General features: G+C 34.6%; 3 protein-coding genes across 3 annotated transcripts; 1 reads left to right on the top strand and 2 right to left on the bottom strand.

Annotated features, from left to right (window-relative positions):
- Window positions 1-3,427: 3,427 nt before the first annotated feature.
- On the bottom strand, window positions 3,428-4,781 carry M406DRAFT_58513 (uncharacterized protein; the record flags this gene model as incomplete). The annotated part of the gene is given in 3 exon segments (XM_040924606.1): window positions 3,428-4,272; window positions 4,345-4,493; window positions 4,511-4,781. Coding segments are annotated over 2 exon segments (568 nt in total), but the record flags the coding sequence as incomplete, so codon positions are not given.
- A 7,820-nt stretch (window positions 4,782-12,601) lies between these two features.
- M406DRAFT_223209 (uncharacterized protein) lies at window positions 12,602-13,093 on the bottom strand (the record flags this gene model as incomplete). Its single annotated transcript, XM_040915642.1, has 2 exons — window positions 12,602-12,846; window positions 12,928-13,093. Coding segments are annotated over 2 exons (411 nt in total), but the record flags the coding sequence as incomplete, so codon positions are not given.
- Window positions 13,094-22,524: 9,431 nt separating this feature from the next.
- On the top strand, window positions 22,525-22,719 carry M406DRAFT_249532 (uncharacterized protein; the record flags this gene model as incomplete). The annotated part of the gene is made up of 1 exon (XM_040916619.1): window positions 22,525-22,719. A coding segment is annotated over one exon (195 nt), but the record flags the coding sequence as incomplete, so codon positions are not given.
- Window positions 22,720-24,681: the final 1,962 nt, after the last annotated feature.

Raw genomic sequence — 24,681 nt, 5'->3', positions numbered from 1 at the left:
TCAGTAGTGCAAGCTGGCTAGCTTTCAGAGAAATGTAGAAGAAGAAGGATCTGCTTACGAAATCTTTCCGCTCGGAAGCGGAACTAGCTGATAGCAGAAGCCTGGAGCTGTTAGCTATGCTTATCAAACTATGTAGCATACAGCTCTGTGCTGCTCAGGATATGCTTCAGAAGCTACTGCTAGCTGTTTACAAGCTATTGGTTGCAGCAATTAGCAAGAAAGAAATAGCTAATCTGATTTTTATGATAATTATTCTGAAGCAAAAGCTAGTTAATCTGGAGCAGAGCTTTCAGATCTAGCAATTCGAGCATCTCAGCAAAGCTCTGCTATGCTAAGCTGAGAAGATTGTAAACTATATCGGAGATCTGATTAGTATATAGCTGAATGTTATAATAAGAAATAAGATTCCTTCGCTAATCTATTCTACTCTGAATAGCAGTAGTATAGCAGATCTTGAAGCTGTAGGATCTAGCTTCGAAGATTCAGTTGAGAGGAGTAGGCTTGGTTTCGAAGCTGGTAGTTATTATAAATCGGGAGATCTTTAGCTGCAGAAGTTCGAAGAGCCTGTAGCAATGCTTCAGTACTTCTTTCTGCAAGATTCTCTGAGATAGTATAGCCAGCTTCTCATTCACCTTCTTCTCCTGCTCGAGATAAGCCTGAAAGATTACAAGCATGCAAGCCAGCTTAATAATAGCAGAATAGATAAAAGTATAATTAAGCAGTATTTTCCATCTATTATCTGCTCAGATACTGAGAACAGCAAGAGTGCTGAGAAGAGCATTCTTATATTCAGCATCTGGAAGAGAATAATTGAGAAGCTGAACTATAAAGTTCAAGCATGCTTTATTCTGATGCGCTGTAGCTGTAGCAAGAGGAATCCCAGCTGTATTTTCAAGCTAGTGCAGAAGGCGGGTATAAAGAGCGCTCTATTCGGTAGTAAAGTGATAGAGAGATTTCTGATTAGAGCTAAGAGCTTGTATCTATATAATATAGCTTAGAATATAGTATCAAACCTTTGTATATTACTGCTATGAATTGCTTTCGAATTAGCTATTGAATAGCTGTTTAAGCTTGATATACTTATTCTTCCAGTTAATTTCAAAGAGAATAGAATAGCTAATAACAGATGCAACTGCAGTATAGCAGGCCTGCTAAGCATTGCGCTGAAAGCTCTGCTAGAGAGCCTGCAGGGTTGGCTTGTTGTTCCGGATTAGCAAGACCAGCTCCTTGGTTCTGATCAGATCTAGCTTCTGTAAATGAGTTGCTTAGCTTACCCTTCGAAGCCAGAGATTGGGCTCCAGCTGGTTGTTTCCTTTCTGAATAATCCGGTCTGTTAGATTGGCTAGCTGCTGCTATATCTGGCGGAAGGATACTGTAATCAGCTATCTTAAGTTCTCTGGAATGTTAGGCTGGCTGTTCTTAGGCCTGCTCTGGCGTTGAATCTCGAACTATCTGCTGGCCTGCTAGCTCGGAAAGAGCTTTTAGCAGCATACTTGCATTCGCTATAGAATGGAAAAAGCTATCTTCTGAGCAGATGAGCAGCTATCTGTACAGAGATTTACTTATTCATGCAAGAAGCAGTAGTAATCTCACATCTTATAAGCCTGCTTAGTAATAAAAGAGCATTCTTAATAAGCAAGGCTATCAGTTTGAATATTGCTAAGCAGCAGAATAACAATGCTTGCTGAATTAAGAAACTGGAAATGCTGTAGATCTTATTAAATACAATAAATGCTAAGTGTCAGGGCTGATTGTGCCAGCAAGGCTCAGGGCTAGCTAAGCCAGCTGGATTACGGATGACTAAGCAATATGCGGCTATAAAGCGGCTTTCTAGCCACGTCAGCACTGCTGAGTAGAACTTAGCTCCTTAGGCCTCAATGTTATTCTGGTTGTATACCCCTGAAAGAGAGAAAAGACCTCGCCACATTGCCTTTGCAACCTTTCCACCTGACAGTTTGAGGCCTGGCCCTTTTAAAGGAGGCAATCCGGCGAGGCTTTCTATCTTTTTTTTTCCCTAGGAGCAGCGCTAACACTGAGCAGGAGCAGAGCAAACGATCAGACCACTATCCTTTTCGAACCTTCGAGCCTTTGACCTTCGAGCCTTTGACCTTCGAGCCTTTAACCTTCGAGCCTTCGATTTTCGAGCTTTCGAGCCTTGAATACAGCGAGCAAGCAGTGTTGAGCAAGCAGTATGCAAGCAGCGTGCAAGAAGCGTTCAGAAGAGATTCAGAGCATTCGAGTCGCTAAGCTAGAGCAAACAGCGAGCAAGCAGTATGCAAGCAGCGTACGAGAAGCGTTCAGAAGAGATTCAGAGCATTCGAGTCGCTAAGCTAGAGCAAACAGCGAGCAAGCAGTATGCAAGCAGCGTGCGAGAAGCGTTCAGAAGAGATTCAGAGCATTCGAGTCGCTAAGCTAGAGCAAACAGCGAGCAAGCAGTATGCAAGCAGCGTGCGAGAAGCGTTCAGAAGAGATTCAGAGCATTCGAGTCGCTAAGCTAGAGCAAACAGCGAGCAAGCAGTATGCAAGCAGCGTGCGAGAAGCGTTCAGAAGAGATTCAGAGCATTCGAGTCGCTAAGCTAGAGCAAACAGCGAGCAAGCAGTATGCAAGCAGCGTGCAAGAAGCGTTCAGAAGAGATTCAGAGCATTCGAGTCGCTAAGCTAGAGCAAACAGCGAGCAAGCAGTATGCAAGCAGCGTGCGAGAAGCGTTCAGAAGAGATTCAGAGCATTCGAGTCGCTAAGCTAGAGCAAACAGCAAGCAAGCAGTATGCAAGCAGCGTGCAAGAAGCGTTCAGAAGAGATTCAGAGCATTCGAGTCGCTAAGCTAGAGCAAATAGCGAGCAAGCAGTGTGCAAGCAGCGTGCGAGAAGCGTTCAGAAGAGATTCAGAGCATTCGAGTTGCTAAGCTAGAACAAAGTGTGTTCTTCGCTATTCGAGCGAGAGAGCAGAGTGAGCAAGCAGTAGATCTGAGTATCTTCTGTTTTCGAGAGTATGTTCTTCGCTATTTGAGCAAGAGAGCAGAGTGAGCAAGCAGTAGATCTGAGTATCTTCTGTTTTCGAGAGTATGTTCTTCGCTATTCGAGCGAGAGAGCAGAGTGAGCAAGCAGTAGATCTGAATATCTTCTGTTTTCGAGAGTGTGTTCTTCGCTATTCGAGCGAGAGAGCAGAGTGAGCAAGCAGTAGATCTGAGTATCTTCTGTTTTCGAGAGTGTGTTCTTTGCTATTCGAGCGAGAGAGCAGAGTGAGCAAGCAGTAGATCTGAGTATCTTCTGTTTTCGAGAGTGTATTCTTCGCTATTCGAGCGAGAGAGCAGAGTGAGTAAGCAGTAGATTTGAGTATCTTCTGTTTTCGAGAGTGTGTTCTTCGCTATTCGAGCGAGAGAGCAGAGTGAGCAAGCAGTAGATCTGAGTATCTTCTGTTTTCGAGAGTGTGCTCTTTGCTATTTGAGCGAGAGCGCAGAGCTGAAGCGGAGTATCCGCTTGGCAACTGAAGTTGCTTGGGTATTAGGTTGCAAACCAATTATCCTTCTGCGCCTAGCGGTGGAGCGAAGCGTGGCAATGGCTTCAGAGTTGCTAGAGAGCAACTCTCAAGACGGAAAGCTGTAATTATCCGTTATAGCTGCAGGGATGCTGTCCTGGATGCTGGGCTTCTTGGCTGCAAACTAAGTCCCTGGTGGAAGGCTTGCAACCTACATCAAACAGCTTTAAGTTCTGAAGAGTGCCTGGATAAAGCGCTGAGGGAGCAGCGACTGAGCAGCGTATATGGCGCGGGTATTGCACTCGGAAGACTTATATCTGGAATGTGATTAAAAAGAGATTTTTTTTTTCACAGGCTTCGGGGACGAAGCCAGAAGAGAAGGAGGGAGATGGTTGAGAGGCCTTGAGAAGCCTTGAGAGGCCTGAGGCACTGAGAGATCTTGAGAGGCCTTGAGAGGCCTGAGGCACTGAGAGATCTTGAGAGACCTTGAGTGGCCTAGAAGCCTGAGGCACTGAGAGATCTTGAGAGGCCTTGAGAGGCCTGAGGCACTGAGAGACCTTGAGAGGCCTTGAGAGGCCTGAGGCACTGAGAGATCTTGAGAAACCTTGAGTGGCCTAGAAGCCTGAGGCACTGAGAGATCTTGAGAGGCCTTGAGAGGCCTGAGGCACTGAGAGACCTTGAGAGGCCTTGAGAGGCCTGAGGCACTGAGAGACCTTGAGAGGCCTTGAGAGGCCTGAAGCACTGAGAGATCTTGAGAGGCTTTGAGAAACCTGAAGCACTGAGAGATCTTGAGAGGCCTGAGGCACTGAGAGACCTTGAGAGACCTTGAGTGGCCTAGAAGCCTGAGGCACTGAGAGATCTTGAAAGGCCTTGAGAAGCCTGAGGCACTGAGAGATCTTGAGAGGCTTTGAGAAACCTGAGGCACTGAGAGATCTTGAGAAGCTTTGAGAAGCCTGAAGCACTGAGAGATCTTAAGAGCCTGAAGCATTGAGAAAGCGTAGGAGCAGCTAGGAAGCAGCGAAAGCCTGGAAGCAACGGAAGCCTGGGAGCAACGGAAGCCTGGGAGCAACGGAAGCCTGAAAGCAACGAAAGCTCGGAAGCCTCAAAGGCCTTGAGGACAAGGCCTGATAAGGGGGGACAATCTGTCAGGGCTGATTGTGCCAGCAAGGCTCAGGGCTAGCTAAGCCAGCTGGATTACGGATGACTAAGCAATATGCGGCTATAAAGCGGCTTTCTAGCCACGTCAGCACTGCTGAGTAGAACTTAGCTCCTTAGGCCTCAATGTTATTCTGGTTGTATACCCCTGAAAGAGAGAAAAGACCTCGCCACATTGCCTTTGCAACCTTTCCACCTGACACTAAGCAAGCTCTGAATGCAGCTTGCAATAGCCTATCGCTCTTTCCTAAGCATTCTATAGCATACTGAAGCTAGATGCGCTGCTATCTTATCAGCTATAATACTAAACTAGCATTCTCTACATATTACAATATACAATAAAGAGTAGAAAAACAAAGAATAAATAGAATTAGCTATAGCTGAGTTCTAATCAGAATAGCGGATTAGAAATGCAGATTGGAATAAGCTTTAAAAATAATGCTAGATAATTAATTGTTTTCAATATAGATAGAAATACGGATCTGATCTTCTTAATCTTTACTCTAGAAATATAAATTCTATAATTGAAATAGAAAGAGAGATGATGAGAACTTGAAATTTAGAAATGATAGAGTTTTAAGGGAGGCGATTAGATTTCAAATTGAAATAAGATAGAAAGCTTAAAATTTGAGTTGAGAATAGTTTGCAGAAAAGAAAACGATCCGCTACTCTCTGCATTTGCTAGCGCTGAAAATTCTCCTACCCAAAAAAACTGTCCTCTATCTTGAAAACACTTTGACTTTAGAATAGGAATATATATTATATAATTATTATTAATCTCGAAAGAATAAATAGTAATTAGTTTAGAAAAAACGCTAAATAAATATTATTTAGCAATAGAACACTTTGACTTTAGGATAGGGGTATGCTTTAGAAATAAAGCAAGGCAATTGGTTGTTTTTAATGCAGATAAAAATGCGGGTCTGACTATCTTAATTCTTTATCCTAGAAATACAAATCCTGCAATTGAAATAGAAAGAAAGATGATAAGAACTTGAAATTCAGAAATGATAGAGTTTTAAGGAAGGCAATCAGACTTCAAATTGAAATAAGATAGAAAGCTTAAAAATTGAGTTGAGAACAGTTTACAGAAGAAAAAAACAATCCTCTTACCCCTGTTTTTGCTAGCGCTAAAAAATTTCCCGCTCAAAAAAACTATCCTCTACCTTGAGAACACTTTAACTTTAGAATAGGAGTATGCTCTAGAAATAAAGCAAAGCAATTGGTTGTTTTTAATGCGGATAAAAATGCAGATCTGATCATCTCAATTCTTTACTCTAGAAATACAAATCCTGCAATTGAAATAGAAAGAAAGATAATGAGAACTTGAAATTCAGAAATGATAGAGTTTTAAGGAAAGCGATCAGACTTCAAATTGAAATGAAATAGAAAGCTTAAAATTTGAGTTGAAAATAGTTTACAGAAGAAAAAAACGATTCTCTTATCCCTGTTTTTGCTAGCGCTAAAAAATTTCTCACTCAAAAAAACTGTTCTCTATCTTGAGAACACTTTGACTTTAGGATAGATGTTATAACTCATCCAACATGCAGGTCATAAAACAGGTCACGAGTAACAGGAACCAGGTGTTAAGAACTCAACGTTCTGACAAAGCATTGATTACATAATCTAGGAAGGAGACAGGGATGAATCACTAGGAGCATCAGAAGCACAGCTCACTAAGCTCACCCGGATCACTGCAGTGATCCGCAGAGCGCTGCTAAACAGTAATTCATACTAAAGAGCTAAGTATATAAGAATACAGTTATTATCATTAGACGGATTCAGTATATAGCTCTTTAATTATTAATTTAAGTATTCAGTCTTATATACTGAGTAGCTCCAAAAGCAATAAATACTTGCATCGCTTATTAGAACTTGTACAGTTCCATATTCAAGGATTTGATATTTTAATACTGCTTTTACTAGCATAAACCCTTTTGTATACTTAGAAATCTTCGGATTGCTGCAGTGCTTATTATATTTTGATAACTCTTGTTTAAGAACAGTTCAGTATTACCTCTTGAGCAATATGGAATACAATAGTTTCTCTAGGAATTCCTTTGTTCTTATATGCTTCTACTTAGAAAGAACTAATTAATCAGATATACTAGCTTACTTAGCATATTCAGAATCTGTATAAATAATAGCAAGCTTAAAGCGCTATTATTGCTAATTAATAAGCTTAGCTAGCTTAATAAGCTTAGCAAGCGCAGTTTATCTCTGCAATTATTAGTAGTGCTGAAAAAATATATAAGATGAACAAGCTTGCTATATATAATAGCAATCAGAAAATGCTGCATAGATTTCTTATCTACTGCAGAGCGTATTTCTTATACTATGCAATTCAGTTTATCATGAAATCTGAAAAGATTATTCTTGCAGGAACTCATTTCGAAAAAAATGCTCTCATTTAGTACAAGCTTTCTCTATACAACTACTTGAAGCATCAGAATAATCCCAATGCATGTATTCAGAATATCAAGAATATATTTGATTCTTTTGAAAGCTTTAAGAAAGCTTTCAAAGAGATCTTTGATAATCTCAATAAAGAACATATTACAGCTTAGCAGCTTATAGATTTCAGATAGACTAAGTTAGCTTCTGCTTATATAGTTAGATTTAAGCAGCTCTTAGCAAGACTTTTATAGAAAGATAAGAATCTTATAGAATACTATTATAAAAGATTTAAGAATGATATTAAGAATGAAATCTTCAAATAGAATTAGCTAGAAAACTTTGCAATATTCTCTAATCAAGCTATTTATATTAATAACTATCTGTATAAACAATGAATAGAGAAGTTTAAGAAGAGAGAAAGCTAGATTTAAAGATTTCCAGCTAATACAAACAAGAAATTTCAAAACAAAAATAGCAGTTAATATAGCAATACAGCTCAGAGCAGCACTATATATGCTAATTCCATAAAACTCAATACAGCTAATAAGCAGTATAGCAAGAGAAATAGCATTACTTGCTATAATTATAATAAACAAGAATATATTGTATACAACTATTATCAATCTCAGAAAAACAAATAGCAACTAATTTAGAAAGAATGCTAGATGAATATTGCTTAATAACAGAAACTTAATCAACTGAGCAAAAATACTTTCTTGAAGCAAGTATTGAACTCTGTTAATTATGAAAATCTTAGCTGAATATTCTGCTATAATAATAACTGCTTAATATACTTCTCGAGTAAGGAAGGTTCAGAATAGTTCCTTTAGAAATCTAAGCGCTGCAGACAAATAGCAATAGCAGAATAAGAGTATATGCTTAGCACTTCTACAAGTAGCAGCTCGAACTGCTCTAATATTGCAGAACAGAGCATTCAAGCATTGGAAGAAGAACTTAGCAATAATACTCTTTAACATTCTTTATCATTTATACTAAGCATTATGATTAGAGATATGAATAAGAGATAATACTTTCTTAGTTATTAGTATGAATACTTAAATAATACTGAAAATGCTTCTAAAGCAACAAAAAGATCAAGCTAAAACAAGCGATTCCATGCTTCACCAGAGTCTCTTATGAACAATAAACTCAAGAAGCTTACAGAAAGATTTCTCTTTAGCATTGAATGGAACAAGGAAATAATATGAATTAAATATCTCATTTATAGAATAGGATTAGAAGAGCTCTTCATTAGCATTCCTTTACAAGATATCGAGATATAATAAAACGAAAATCCTCGGATTGATTCACTTTACAACCTGCACTACGAACTAGCTTGGATCTCCTGCACCTATTATAGCTGCAGAACGCATTTCTCAAACAAGATGCAATACAAATAATTTCTCATTAGAGAATTAGAATAAATTCTTCAGACTATTGAAGAACAGGAATTCTGCTTCAGAAAGATTCTCAACAAGCAGCATTACAATGCATATATCAAGCTACCAAACAATTGCTTTATATAATGTATAAACAAGAAAATAGAATGATAGCAGTACAAAACAATATTCTATACAATTCATATTAATAATAAGATTTGCAACTAGCATTAACAGAAGAAAGATTAGAAATAATAATAATATAAGCAAAAGCAAGCTAAGAAGCTTGCTTAAGAAGCAGCAAAGCAGGCTCAGAAGAATAAATAGTTTTCAATGAATTCAAAAGAACAGGATTGCTTGTAAAGGAACTGCAGATAATCAGATCAGAACAGTTCCTATGTAAAGCTTTTAGAATAGATTATGCTTATATCAAGTTTAATATATATATTCAAGGATATAAGTATAGCATATTATTGAATAGTAGCGCTTAGAGAAACTTTATATTCTCATACATTATTAATTAAGCATAACTATAATAAAAATGAAAGAAATGCTCATATATCCTCAGCATTATAGAAGAATAATCTGTTGTATATAACTAAGAAGTAATCAATAAGAAAACTAATTATCTATCTATCTTAATCCAAGAATATATAATCAGAGCTTCTTTTGATATTATGAATACAGCATAATATAAGCTGATTATAAAGCTTCCATAGCTCAAAGAGTACAATCCTTGAATCAATTGAACTACTAGCCAGATCTTATAGAAACAAGCTATATCCAGAGAAATAATTACAATCAATAGCATAGAATCAAAGCTAGTGATTGAAGAATATTCAGAAAAAGAAGCTTTATACAACTTCATACATACTTTCAAGATAGCAGAGCTAGCAGTTCAAGAAGAAGAATCTAGTAATAAGCGAACCCAAATAGTGCTAGAGCGCTAACAGATTAGCAGAATAACAGAAGCGAGATTCTCAGCAAGTCAGTCCACTCTGAAGCAACAAGAAAAAGCTTTAGAATGTGAATTATGAATCCATACGAGAAAAACCTCGAAACCAAGCTCTCAAGCGCTCAATCCAGCCCGGAGCGAGCGCTCAAAGCTCTCGAAAACGCTATTAGAAAAGAAGCATGCTCAATAATACCTACTATTTCTCCAGATAGCAGAAACAGCATAAGAATCAGAACCAATACTTGCAAACATACTATAAGAATATTACAAGTTCAAGAAACTATTCCAGAAAGAATTGGATACAGAATTGCTAGAATACAGCTCATACAATCACGAGATCCTGTTATAAAAAGGGAAACAGCCCAAATTCTTCCCTATCTACAGACTGAACAAGATACAGCTAGAAGCACTTAGGAAGTATCTTAATAAGAATCTTAAGAAAGAATATATATAATTATTGCAATTATTAGCAGAATATCCTATTCTATTTATATCTAAGAAGAATAGCAAGCTTAAGCTATATATTAATTACAAGCAATTTAATAATATTACAATTAAGAACTAATACTTATTGCTACTTATCAAGGAATTATAAGATAGATTGTAAGAAGTATAGTGATTTATAGTTCTGAATCTGAAAGAAGCTTATAATCTAATCAGAGTAAAGAAAGAAGAAGAATGGAAAACTGCTTTCAGAATATGCTACGAATACTATAAATATTTGATTATGCTCTTCAGCTTAATAAACACTCCAGCTTTATTCCAGGAAATGATTAATTATATTCTATACAAGTATCTGAATCAGTTCATTATTGCATATCTTGATAATATTCTTATTTTCTCTTGAATACTGAAAGAATATAAGAAATATGTAGAAACAGTATTGCAAACGCTTCAGAATGCGAAGCTCCTTGTAAAACCTGCAAAGAGCTACTTTTATATACAAAAGGTTAACTATTTCGGATTCATAATTGAGCTAGAATGCATCAAGCTATAGAAGAATAAAGTAGAAGCTATTAGAAACTAGCTAATTCCCAGAAATATCAGAGATATTAGATTTTTTCTTGAATATATCAACTTCTATAAACAGTTCATCAAGAACTATAATCGGATCGTACATTCTCTTACAAATCTTACTAAGAAGAAGCAATCCTTCGAATAAATCTCTAAAGTACAAGAAGCTTTTAATAAGATCATTAAGCACATTACCTTAGAGCTAGTTCTATATAAAGCAAACTCCTACAAACTCTTTGAAATTGAAACTGATGCATTAGGATATGCACTTGGGGAACAACTTGATTAATGAAACGATTAAGAGCATCTAAGGATTGTAAGCAACTTCTCAAAGAAGTTGAATAGCTTGGAAATTAACTACAGAATTCCTAATCAGAAGCTTATAGCAATAGTAAAAGCTTTTAAGAAATAGCAATACTATCTTATCAGCATATAGCATCCGATTATAATTCATTCGAATTATAAGAATCTAACTATATTCATAATAATCAAGATCTTAAATAAGCAACAAATCAGATAAGCAGAATTCCTTTTACAGTTCGATTTTAAGATTATATACTGCAAAAGCTCAGAAAACGAATAAGCAGATGCTCTTAGCAGAAGATCAGACTATCAAAACGAAGATTCTTCGGATATATAGAACATCTTTACTCAAAACGAGTCAGGAAATCTCGTTAATGTATACAGAGAACTAAATACTACTTTCAGAATTGAATCCTTGGAAAAGAATTCAGAATTAATAACTTTAGATGAACAAGATAGCTACATCAGAGATATATACAGTATACCAGCATATGAATATTAGAGAGTTAGAGCAATTTATGAATGTATTAAAAAATACTGAAATCTATTAGATCTTAGAAAAAGGATTAAAAGCATTTTATAATAATACAATAGCTGCAAAAAGAATAAGGCAGAAAGATACAAGCTTTACAAACTACTGCATTCTTTACTAATATTTATAATTGTTTAGCAATTCATCAGTCTAAACTTTATTATTAAGCTATCTCTCTTATAAGAATTCTTAATTAAGATATAATATAATAGCATTCTAATAGTGGTTTGCAGATTAAGTAAGTATGCTTATTTTCTTTCTTATAAGAAAAGCAGTATAGCAGAGGAATTTGCATATGCATTCCTTAGAATGATTATTGCTAATTACAGCATGCTAGAGAAAGTAATCTCTGATAAAGATAGAAAGTTTAACTTGAAGTTTTAAACTTTACTTATAAAACAGCTTAGAATATATTACAGAATATTTATAGCATTTTACTTGCAAACAGATGAATAAACGGAAAGAATGAATTAGATTATTGAATAGTATTTTTAATACTATATTAATCAGAAACAGGATAACTAAATTAATCTATTGCTTCTTGCATAGTTCGCTTATAATAGCGCAGATATGAATACAATAAAGAAGTTATCATTCTTCATACTCTATGAATATAACCTAATAGCTTACTACAAAATACTGCTAGAAGCAGATGCAGAAGCTGCAGATAAAAGAATTAAAAAAATCAAGAAAGTTCAGAAGAAACTCCAATTAGAACTACAATTCGTTCAAGAACGAATAACGCAGTATACAAACTCTAAAAGGATTAAGAAACTAATCCTATAGAAGGGAGATAAGATCTACCTACTTCGAAAAAACATCAAAACAACTAGATTCAGCAACAAACTCGATTATAAGAAGTTAGAACTATTCAAAATCTTGCAGCAGATTTCTCTAGTTAACTATAAGTTAGCATTACCTCATGAGATGAGAATATACCCGGTTTTCTATATCTTACTGCTGGAATCAGCAGCATAGGAAATACTAGCGAATAATACAGCAGAAGTAGAAAATAACAAACCAGAGTATGAAGTAGAGAAGATTCTCAAGCATAGAAGCATAAGCAACACGAGAGAATACCTTATCAAATGGAAAGATTACTCAGCAAGTGAAAATTCATGGGAATTACAGGAGAACGTTGAAAACGCTCAAGAAAAGGTAGCTGAGTATTGAAAGAAGAAAGAAACTAGCGCTTAGAACAACTGCTCTGCCCCGAACCGAGATCCAGAAGCCTCAGGAATCTCGCTCCCCAAAAACCCAGAATAATCCATAACAGCTCCACTAGGATTAACAGAATTTCAGTTAAAACTATTAAACAAGGAATTCTCAGCTAAAATACTTTCAGCTAATACTATCTCACAAACCGATGCAGCAAGATTGCATTCCTTCTCCTCACAACGTTCCCGCTCATCCAGCTTATCAAGGGATTTAAGGCTCGCATTTACTATTTGAGCATCCTGGGAGGCAAGAGATCTATGCTGGGTGTGCAGGCGAGCAAGACGGGCAGCGGATTCCGAGATCTTCGTGCAAGCTTCGTTAAGAACCTCTAACGCTCGACAATGAGCCCCTTCTAACTCTGCCTCTGCCTTCCGCTCCTTCGATTCCAGCTTCTTATCCTCCGCTATAATGTGCGAAACTAAGGAAAAGAAAGAGGGATATCAGCAAAGAGGTTAGAAAAGGAGAAAAGGAGACTTATAAGCAGAAACAGAAACCCTACAACCATTACAAGAACAAGCATGATGGATGTACTGAGAACAACGCTTTGTATTATCCATTATCTTGCATACCAGGCCCCGGGAAGCGCAGGCGGTGCAAGGCATGATCTCAAAACCAAACTGATCAACAGCTAGGAAAAGACGATTATGCTGTTCAGTTTTCTTAGAAAAAGATTTCTCAATTCTGTTCAACATCTCAATTAGAAAGGCAAGATTATGCATATGGAAAAACTTGCTAGAATACTTACAGAAGATCATTGAGAATAACAACTGATAGAAGAGGGATGATGTTATAACCCATTCAACATACAGGTTATAAAACAGATCACAAGTAATAGGGATTAGGTGTTAAGAATCCAACGTTCTGATAAAGCATTGATTACATAATCTAGGAAGGAGATAGGAATGGATCACTAGAAGCACCAGGAGCACAGCTTACTAAGCTTATCCGAATCACTGCGGTGATCCGCAAGGCACTGCTAAACAGTAATTCATACTAAAGAGCTAGGTATATAAGGATATGATTATTACTATTAGATGGATTCAGTATATAGCTCTTTAGTTATCAATCTAAGTATTCAGTCTCATATACTGAGTAGCTCTAAAGGCAGTGAATACTTGCATCGCTTATTAGGACTTGTACAGTTCCGTATTCAAGAACTTAACACTTTGACACCGCTCTTGCTAGCATAAACCCCTTTGTGTACTTAGGAATCTTCGGATTGCTGCAGTGCTCATTACAATAGAGTTTTAAGGGAAGCGATCAGACTTCAAATTAAAATGAAATAGAAAGCTTAAAAATTGAGTTGAGGACAGTTTACAGAAGAAAAAAACAATCCTCTTACCTCTGTTTTTGCTAGCGCTAAAAAATTTCTCACTCAAAAAAACTATCCTCTACCTTGAGAACACTTTGACTTTAGAATAGGACACTTTGACTTTAGGATAAGGATATGCTCTAGAAATAAGGCAAGGTAATTGGTTGTTTTTAATGCGGATAAAAATGCGGGTCTGATCACCTCAATCCTTTACCCTAGAAATACAAATCCTGCAATTAAAATAGAAAGAAAGATGATGAGAACTTGAAATTCAGAAATGATAGAGTTTTAAGAAAAGCAATCAGACTTCAAATTGAAATGAGACAGAAAGCTTAAAATTTGAGTTGAGAACAGTTTACAGAAGAAAAAAACGATCCTCTTACCCCTGTTTTTGCTAGCGCCAAAAAATTTCTCACTCAAAAAAACTGTTCTCTACCTTGAGGACACTTTGACTTTAGGATAGAGCTGCATATTCGCTTCTTATACCAAGCTTCCATCTGAACAAAAACATTTTCTTGTTGCAGTTGTAGCAGATGCGCTCTTATTAGCTCTGCAAGCTACTCCAGTACTATTGCTACGCTTTGCTCTACTGCTAAGCGCAGAAGGATAATTAGTTCGCAACCCGATATTCAAGCAATATCAGTTGCTAAGCAAATACTCCGCTTCAACTCTGCATTCTCGCTTGAATAGCAAAGAGCGCACTCTCGAAAACAGGAGATACTCAGGTCTGCTGTCTGCTCAAACTCTGCACTCTTACTCGAATAGCGAAGAGCATATACTCGAAAACAGGAGATATTTAGATCTGCTGCTTGTTTCATTCTTATTCTTTGAATATAATCAATACAAAGTTCTCTCTGATTCTCCAGATTCTTTATTGTAACGAAATTGCTGGAGCTTTGCAGCTTCTGCTTAGCTTTCTTTCCTCTCTGGTGATCTGGCTATCTGAACAACCTATTAGCTGGGTTGGATTTGCTGAGATGGTACTGAATGATGAGATTATACATGCTGAGATTATTTAGCTAGCATAACTAGCAAGCAGATAGCTTCTGTTTAATCTCTTAGTATTGCAAGTTGAAATGATTTGTAAGAATGAGTATAAGCTTAGATAGATATAATAAATAATGCTGCTAGTTTAATATAGTATTTATAATAGCTAATAGCTTAATATCTCTCATGCTATATTATATTTCTGTTAGAAAGAGCTTTTTTGAACGAAAAGCAATTAAATGCTAGCAGCTTTGAAATAGCTGAGCTAGCATAGCTTCTATAGCAAAAGCAGAAGCATTCGTTTCAATCCTTATTAGTAATGCAGCATTATAGTAGCATAGCAATAAAGCTATTATAAAGAGCATAATTAGAGTCTTAAAAGCTACTTAAATGCAGTTCGAGAGCGCAATTATGCTTATGCTGCTGCTTTGCAAAAGATTGATTAATGATATAGCAATCTTGAAGTAGTTTCGTATAAATTGATAATAGAATTCAGTAAATCCAAGAAATATCTGAATATTGCAGATAATATGCAGGAGCAGCTACTGTGCAATAGCTGCAATACGCTTCTTGTTCATACTGATTTCTTCTAAGAATACTACAAAGCTCAGGAATTCTATCTATTGTATATTAAACTTATACTTTCTCAGATTGAGATATAGCTCTTATTGCTATAGCTGCTTCAAGATCTCTCGAATATAGCTTGTATACTGCTTAGCATTATTACTATAAATTAGGATATTATTCAGATAAATGATGCAGATTATATTTATTAAGCTTATTAGCGCTTTATTAATATATGCCTGAAATGTAGCTGAGTGTTATAACCCATCCAACATGCAGGTTACAGAACAGGTTACGAGTAACAGGGATCAGGTGTCAAGGACTCAACATCCTGACAAAGCATTGGTTACATAACCCAGGGTTAGGGTTATGAGCACGGCCAATCAGGAAGGATAGCTTCGGATATGTGCTATTCAGAGCTAGCAGGATAACTTGAATATGTTGCTATCCAATCTATTCATACTAAAGAGCTGAATATATAAGAATACGTTTATTATCATTAGATAGATTCAGTATATAGCTCTTCAGTTATCAATCTAAGTATTCAGTTTCATATACTGAATAGCTCTAAAGGCAGTGAATACTTGCATCGCTTATTAAGACTTGTACAGTTCCGTATTCAAGAACTTGATATTTTGATACTGCTCTTATTAGCATAAATCTCTTCATATACTTAGGAATCTTCGGATTGCTGCAGTGCTCATTACATTTTAACAATTCTTGTTCAAGAACAATTCAGTATTACTCCCTTAAGCAATACAGAATACAATAGCTTCTCCAGGAATCCCTTCATTCTTGCATGCTTCTACTCAGAAGGAATTAGTTAATCAGATATATCAGCTTATTCAGCATATTCAGAATCTGTGCGAATAATAGCAGGCTTAAAGCGCTACCATTGCTAACTAACAGGCTTAGCTAGCCTAATAAGCTTAATAAGCGCAATTCATTTCTATAGCTACTAATAGTGCTGAAAAGGCATACAAGATAAATAAGCTTGCTATATATAATAGCAACTAAAAAACGCTGCATGGATTTCTTATCCACTGCAGAGCGTATTTCCTGCATTATAAGACTCAGTTTACTAAGAAATCTAAGAAGATTATCCTTGCAGAAACTCGCTTTAAGAAAAATACTTTTATCTAGTACAAGCCTTTTCTATGCAATCATTTGGAGCATCAGAATAATCCCAATGCACATATTCAGGATACTAAGAACATATTCGATTCCTTTGAAAGCTTTGAAAAAGCTCTCAAAGAGATCTTTTGTTATAACTCATTCAACATGCAGATCACCAGCCAGAACACCCGGAACAACTGTCCGGAAAGACAGGGAAGGATTCAACATCTCAAGAACTAAGGCTTACATAAGCAAGGATTAGAATTACAGGATTAGGATGGATCAGTAGCTGATTCATGATAATCCGGATCAGTTGGATTATCCAGATAATCCAAGAAATCCAACAACTAATACTATCAACAGGACTGAAGAGCTGAATATATAAGAACACATTTATTTCCATTAGATAGATCTCATATATAGCTCTTCAGTTGTTAATCTAAGTATTCAGTTTCATATACTGAGTAGCTTCAAAGATAGTGAATACTTGTATTGCTTACTAGAACTTGTATAGTTCTGTATTCAAAAACTTAATACTTTGATACTGCTCTTGTTAGCATAAACCTCTTTGTATACTTAGAAATCTTCAGATTGCTGCAATACTCATTATATTTTGATAATTCTTATTCAAGAATAATTCAGTATTATTTCTTAAGCAATATGGAATATAATAGCTTCTTTAGAAACTCCTTTATTCTCGCATGCTTCTACTCAGAAAGAACTGATTAATCAGATATATCAGCTTACTTAGCATATTCAGAACTTATATGAATAACAGCAAGCTCAGAGCGCTATTATTGCTAACTAATAAGCTTAGCTAGCTTAATAAGCTCAACAAGCGCAGTTCATCTCTGCAACTATCAGTAGCGCTAGAAAGGCATATAAGATGAATAAGCTTGCTATATATAATAGTAATCAGAAAACGCTATATGGATTTCTTATCTACTGCAGAGCATATTTCTTATATTATAAGACTCAGTTTATCAGAGAATCTGAGAAAGTTATCCTTGCAGAAACTTATCTCAAAAAGAATGCTCTTATCTAATATAAGCCTTTTCTATACAACTACTTGAAGCATCAGAATAACCTTAGCACATATATTCAGAGTATCAAGAACATATTCGATTCCTTTAAGAGCTTCAAGAAAGCTCTCAAAGAAATCTTTAGTAATCCTAACGAAGAACGCACTACAGCTCAGCAGCTCATGAATCTCAAACAGACCAAATCAGCTTCTGCTTATATAATCAGATTCAAGCAACTCTCAGCGCAACTCCTATAGAAAGATAAGAATCTTATGGAATACTATTACAAGGAACTTAAGAACGATATTAAAGATAAAATCTTCAAGCAGAATTAGCTGAAGAACTTTGCAATATTCTCTAATCAAGCTATTCATATTAATAACTGTTTATATGAATAATAAGTAGAGAAATTCAAGAAGAAAGAAAGCTAGACTTGGAGATTTTCAGCTAATATAAGCAAGAAACTCCAAAACAAGAATAGCAGTTGATATAGCAGTACAGCTCAGAGCAGCACTATGCATGCTGATTTTATAAAACTTAATACAGCTAATAAACAGTATAGCAAGAGGAATAGCATTACTTGCTACAACTGCAACAAACAAGAATATATTGCATACAACTGCTATTAATTCCGGAAGAACAAATAGCAACTAATTCAGAAAGAATGCTAGATAAATATTGCTCAACAATAGAAATCCAATCAACTGAGCAACACTCTCTCAGAGCAAGTATTGAACTCTATTGATTACAGAAGTTTCAGCTGAACATTCTGCTATAATGATAACTGCTTAATATATCTCTCAAGTAAGGAAAGCTCAGAATAGTTCCCTCAGAAACCTAAGCGCTGCAAACAAATAGCAACAGCAGAACAAGAATGCACGCTCAGCATTTCTACAAGTAGCAACTCGGACTGCTCTAATATCATGGAACAGAGCATTCAAGCATTGAAAGAAGAGCTTAGCAACAATATCCTTTAATATTCTTTATTGCTTATATTAAGCACTATAATCAGGAATATGAATAAGAGATAATACCTTCTTAGCTACTGATATGAATATCTAAGCAATATAGAGAATGCTTCTTAAGCAACAGAAGGATTAAGCTAGAACAAACAATCTAGCAGCTTGCAGAAGCTCTCTGCAAACAACATACTTAATAAGCTTAAAGAAAGATTTCTCTTCAGCATTAGATAAAATAAGAAAACAATATAAATCGAATATCTTATTTACAGAATAGAGCTGGAAGAGCTCTTCATCTGCATCTCCTTGCAAAACATTAAGATACAAGAAGATAAGAATTCTCGAATTAGCTTACTTTACAATCTATATTACGAATTAGCTTAAATCTTCTGTATCTATTATAGCTGCAGAATGCATTTCTTAAACAAGATATAATACAAATAGTTTTCCATTAAAGAATTAGAACAAATCCTTTAAGCTATTGAAGAAAAGAAACTTTGCTTTAGAGAAGTTCTTAATAAATAGCATTACAATACATATATTGAGCTATCAGATAACTATTTCATACAATATATAAATAAGAAGATAAAATGATAACAGTGCAAGACGATACTCTGTACGATTCATATCAATAATAAGATTTGCAATTAGCATTAATAGAAGAAAGATTAGAAATAATAATAATACAAGCAAAAGCAAGCTAAGAAGCTTGCTTAAGAAGCAGTGAAGCAAGCTTAAAAGAATAAGCAGTTCTCAATAGATTTAAAAGAATAGAATTGCTTGTAAAGGAACTGCAGATAATCAGACTGAAACAGTTTCTATATGAAGCTTTTAGAATAGATTATGCTTATATCAAGTTCAATATATATATTCAAGAATATAAGTATAGCGCACTATTGAATAGTAATGCTCAGAGAAACTTTATATTCTCATATATCATTAATCAGATATAATTACAATAAAGATGAAAGAAATGCTTATATATTCTCAGCACTATAAAAGAATAATCTATTGCATATAACTAAGAAGTAATTGATAAGAAGACTAATTATCTATCTATTTTGATTCAAGAATATATAATCAGAGCTTCCTTTGATATTATGGATATAGTATAGCATAAGCTGATTATAGAGCTTTTATAGCTCAAGAAGTATAATTCTTGAATCGATTGAACTACTAGCTAGCTTTCATAAGAACAAGCTGTATCCAGAGAAATAGTTACAATCAATAGTGCAAGATCGAAGCTAGTAATTGAAGAATACTTAGAAAGAGAAGCTTTATATAACTTTATACATACTTTCAAGTTAGCAGAGCTAATAGCTCAAGAAGAAGAATCTAGTGATAAGCAAACTCAAATAGTGCTAGAATGCTAATAAGTTAGCAAAATAACAGAAGCAAGATTCTTAGCAAGTTAGTTCGCTTTGGAGCGATAAGGAAAAGCTTTAGAAAGTGAATTGTAGATTCATACAGGAAAAACTTCGAAACTAGGCTTTCAAGCGCTCAATCCAGCCTGAAGCAAATGCTCAAAGCTCTCAAAAATATTACTAAAAACAACGAATGAAAAGAAGCATGCTTAGCAGTACCTACTGTTTCTTCAAATAGCAGAAACAGTACAAGAATCAGAACTAATACTTGCGAATATATTATAAGAATATTATAAGTTCAAGAAACTATTCCAAGAAGAATTGAATACAAGATTGCCAGAATACAGCTCATACAACTATGAAATCCTGCTACAAAAAGGAAAATAGCCCAAGTTCTTTCCTATCTATGAATTAGACAAAGTATAACTAAAAGCACTTAAGAAATATCTCAATAAGAATCTTAAGAAGAGATATATATAATTATTATAATTACTAGCAGAATACTCTATTCTATTTATATTCAAAAAAAATAGTAAGCTCAAGCTATGCATTAACTATAAGCAATTCAATAATATTACAATTAAAAACTGATATCTGTTGCTACTTATTAAGGAACTACGAAATAGATTGCAAGAAGTATAATGATTTACAATTCTAAATCTAAAAGAAGCTTATAATCTAATCAGAGTAAAGAAAGAAGAAGAATGGAAAACTGCTTTCAGAATATGCTATAAATACTATGAATATTTGATTATACTCTTTGGTTTAATGAATACTCCAGCTTTATTCTAGGAAATAATCAATCATATTCTATACAAGCATCTGAATTAGTTCATTATTGCTTATCTTAATAACATTTTTATTTACTCTTAAACATTAGAAGAATATAAGAAATATATGGAAATAGTATTACAAATGCTTTAGAATGTGAAGCTTCTTGTGAAACTTGCAAAGAGCTACTTTCATATACAAAAAGTTAATTACCTCGAATTCACAATCGAGCTAGGATGCATTAAGCTACAGAAGAATAAGATAAAAGCTGTTAGAAACTAGCTAATTCCTAGGAATATTAGAGATATTAGATCTTTCTTTGAATATATCAACTTTTACAAGCAGTTTATTAAGAACTATAGCTGGATTGCATACTTTCTTACAAATCTCATTAAAAAAGAATAGCCTTTCGAATGAATTTCCAAGGCACAAGAAGCCTTCGATGAAATCATCAAGCATATTACTTCAGAACCAGTTCTGTATAAAGCAAATCTCTACAAACCCTTTGAAATTAAAACTAATGCATCAGAATATATATTCAGAGAATAACTTAGCTAGCAAAATAACTAAGAATATTTAAGAATTATAAGCAATTTTTCAAAGAAGTTGAATAGCTTAGAAATCAACTATAGAATTCCTGATTAGAAACTCATAGCAATAGTAAAAGCTTTCGAGAAGTAGCAATACTATTTCATTAGCATATAATACTCAATTATAATTCATTCAGATTATAAGAATCTGATTACATTCATAACAATCAAGATTTTGAATAAGCAATAAGTTAGATAAGCAGAATTCCTTTTACAGTTCAACTTCAAGATTGTATACTGCAAAAGCTTGGAGAATGAATAAGCAGATGCTTTTAATAGAAGATTAGATTATTAAGATGCAGACTCTTCGGATATACAGAATATCTTTGCTTAAGATAAGTTAGAAAATCTTATTAATGCATATAAAGAACTGAATACTGCTCTCAGAATTGAATCCTTAGAAAGGAATTCAGAATTAATAATTCCAGATGAATAAGATAATTACATTAAGAATATATATAGTGCATCAGCATATAGATATCAGAGAATTAGAGCAATCTATGAATGCATTAAAAAATACTGGAATTTATTAAGCCTTAGGAAAAGAATTGAAAATATTTTATAATAATGCAATAGCTGCAAGAAGAATAAAGCAGAAAGATATAAGCCTTATGAACTATTGTATTCCTTATCAGTACTTACAACTATTTAGCAATCTATTAGTCTAAACTTTATTATTAAGCTATCTTTCTTATAAGAATTCTTAACTAAGATATAATATAATAGCATTCTAGTAGTAATTTGTAAACTAAGCAAATATGCTTATTTTCTCTTCTATAAGGAAAGCAGTATAGCAGAGGAATTCGTATATGCATTTCTTAGAACGATTATTGCTAACTATAGCATACTAGAGAAAGTAATTTCTAATAGAAATAGAAAGTTCAACTCAAAGTTTTGAACTTTGCTTATAAAACAGCTCGGAATACATTATAGAATGTTTACAGCATTTCACTTACAAATAGATAAATAGATAGAAAGAATAAATCAGATTATTGAATAGTATTTTCAATACTATATCAACTAGAAATAGAATAACTGAATTAATCTGTTGCTCCTTATACAGTTTACTTATAATAGCGCAGATATAAGCATAATAAAGAAGTTATTATTCTTCATACTCTATAAATACAATCCAATAGCTTACTATAAAGTACTGCTAAAAGCAGATGCAGAAGCTGCAGATAAAAGGATTAAGAAGATCAAGAAAGTTCAGAAAGAACTCCAGTCAGAATTATAATTCATTCAGGAATAAATAGCACATTATACAAACTCCAAGAGAATTGAGAGACCAATCCTACAAAAGGGAGATAAAGCTTATCTATTTCGAAAAAACATTAAAACAATCAAGCTCAGCAACAAACTCGATTATAAGAAGTTGGAACCATTCAAAATCTTGCAACAGATTTTCCCAGTTAATTATAAGCTAGTATTATCTTATAAGATGAGAATATACTCAGTTTTTCATATCTTACTGCTGAAATCAGTAGCACAGGAAATATTAGCAGATAATACAGCAGAAGTAGAAAACAATGAATCAGAGTATAAGATAGAAAAGATTCTCAAGTATAGAAGCATAGATAGCACAAGGGAATATCTTATCAAGTGAAAAGATTACTCAGCAAGTGAAAATTCATGGAAATCATAAGAGAATATTGAGAATGCTCAAGAAAAAGTAGCTGAGTATTGGAAAAGAAAGGAAACCAGTATCTAAGACAATCGCTCCGCTCCGAACCAAGACCCCGAAGCCTCAGAAACCTCACTCTCCAGAAAGCCCAACCAATCTACCACAGAACCTCCTAAATCCAAGGAACTCCAGTCGATAATCTCAAGATATTCCTGAAACATCAGGCAGATCTCCTCTTTACAAAGACTGCAATCCTTCTCATCTGCAAATCTCTTCAAGGAATTGAAGCTATAACGAATCATTTCTGCAGCATGTTTCTCCAATAGCTTTCGCTGTTTCCGTATACAATCAAGATGAGCTTGCAATGCTAGCAAGGCTTGTAGAGCAGCAGCGTTTGCTAACTCTGCTTCAGCTTCCTTGCTTAAAATCTTGCACTTTTCATGAATCAAACGCTCTGCTAAAGAAGAAAATCAGTAATTACGAAGAATACTAAGGAATAAAGAAACTAATTAGCAGAAGCTGAAAAACAACCAGTATTACAGCTTTGATTCAGAGAAATACACTTCTTATAACGAGAAGAGTTTTCAGCGAAACAACAGAAAGCTCTCATCTCCCAACAATAAGCATAAGCAGGCATTTCAATACCAAAAGCAGAAATAAGCTTAGCAAGATGATAATGCTCTGAAGTTTTCACTGAATAGCTAGAATGCAATTTGTTGATTCTGTTTAATATCTCGATTAGGAAAGCATAATTATGCATGCAAATAACTTGCTAGAATACTTACGAAAGATCGTTAGAAACAATAATCAATAGAAGAGAAATGATGTTATAACTTATTCAATATGCAAATCACTAGCTAGAATACTCGGAATAACTATTCGGAAAGATAGGAAAGGATTCAATATCTCAAGGACTAAGGCTTACATAAGCAAGGATTAGGATTATAGGATCAGGATGGATTAGTAGCTGATTTATAGTAATCCGGATTAGTTGGATTACTTAGGTAATCCAAGAGATCCAATAATCAATATTACTAACAGAACTGAAGAGCTGAATATATAAGGATATGTTCATTTTCATTAGATAGATCTCGTATATAGCTCTTCAGTTGTTAATCTAAGTATTCAGTTTCATATATTGAGTAGCTTCAAAGGCAGTGAATACTTGCATTGCTTACTAAAACTTGTATGATTCCGTATTCAAGGACTTAATATTTTAATACCGCTCTTGTTAGCATAAACCTCTTCATATACTTAGGAATCTTCGGATTGCTGCAGTGCTCATTACATCTTTGGTAATCCTAACGAAGAATGCACTACAGCTTAGCAGCTTATGAATCTCAAGCAGATCAAATCAGCTTCTGCTTATACAATCAGATTCAAGCAACTTTCAGTATAATTTCCATAGGAAGATAAAAATCTTATGAAATACTATTACAAGGAACTTAAGAATAACATTAAAGATGAAATCTCTAAGCAGAATTAGCTGGAGAACTTTGCGATATTCTCTAATCAAGCTATCTGCATTAACAATTATCTGTATGAATAATAGATAAAGAAGTTCAAGAAGAAAGAAAATCAGATTTAGAGATTTCTAGCTAATATAAATAAGAAACTTCAAAACAAGAATAGCAGTCAATATAGCAGTATAGCTCAAAGCAGCACTATACATGCTAGTTCTATAGAACTTAATGCAGCTAATAAGCAGTATAGCAAGAAGAATAGCATTACTTGCTATAACTGCAACAAATAAGAATACATTGCATGCAACTGCTATCAATCCCGAAAGAATAAATAGCAATCAGTTCAGAAAGAATGCTAGATGAATATTGCTTAGCAACAGAAACTCAATTAACTGAGCAAAAATACTCCCTCAGAGCAAATATCGAACTCTATTGATTACGGAAGTCTCAGTTGAACATTCTGCTATAACAATAACTGCTT

Source organism: Cryphonectria parasitica (assembly GCF_011745365.1).
Source record: "Cryphonectria parasitica EP155 unplaced genomic scaffold M406scaffold_2, whole genome shotgun sequence".
Lineage (NCBI taxonomy): Eukaryota > Fungi > Ascomycota > Sordariomycetes > Diaporthales > Cryphonectriaceae > Cryphonectria > Cryphonectria parasitica.
Note: the sequence above shows the minus strand (reverse complement) of the source record. Positions and strands in the feature narration are given on the sequence as shown.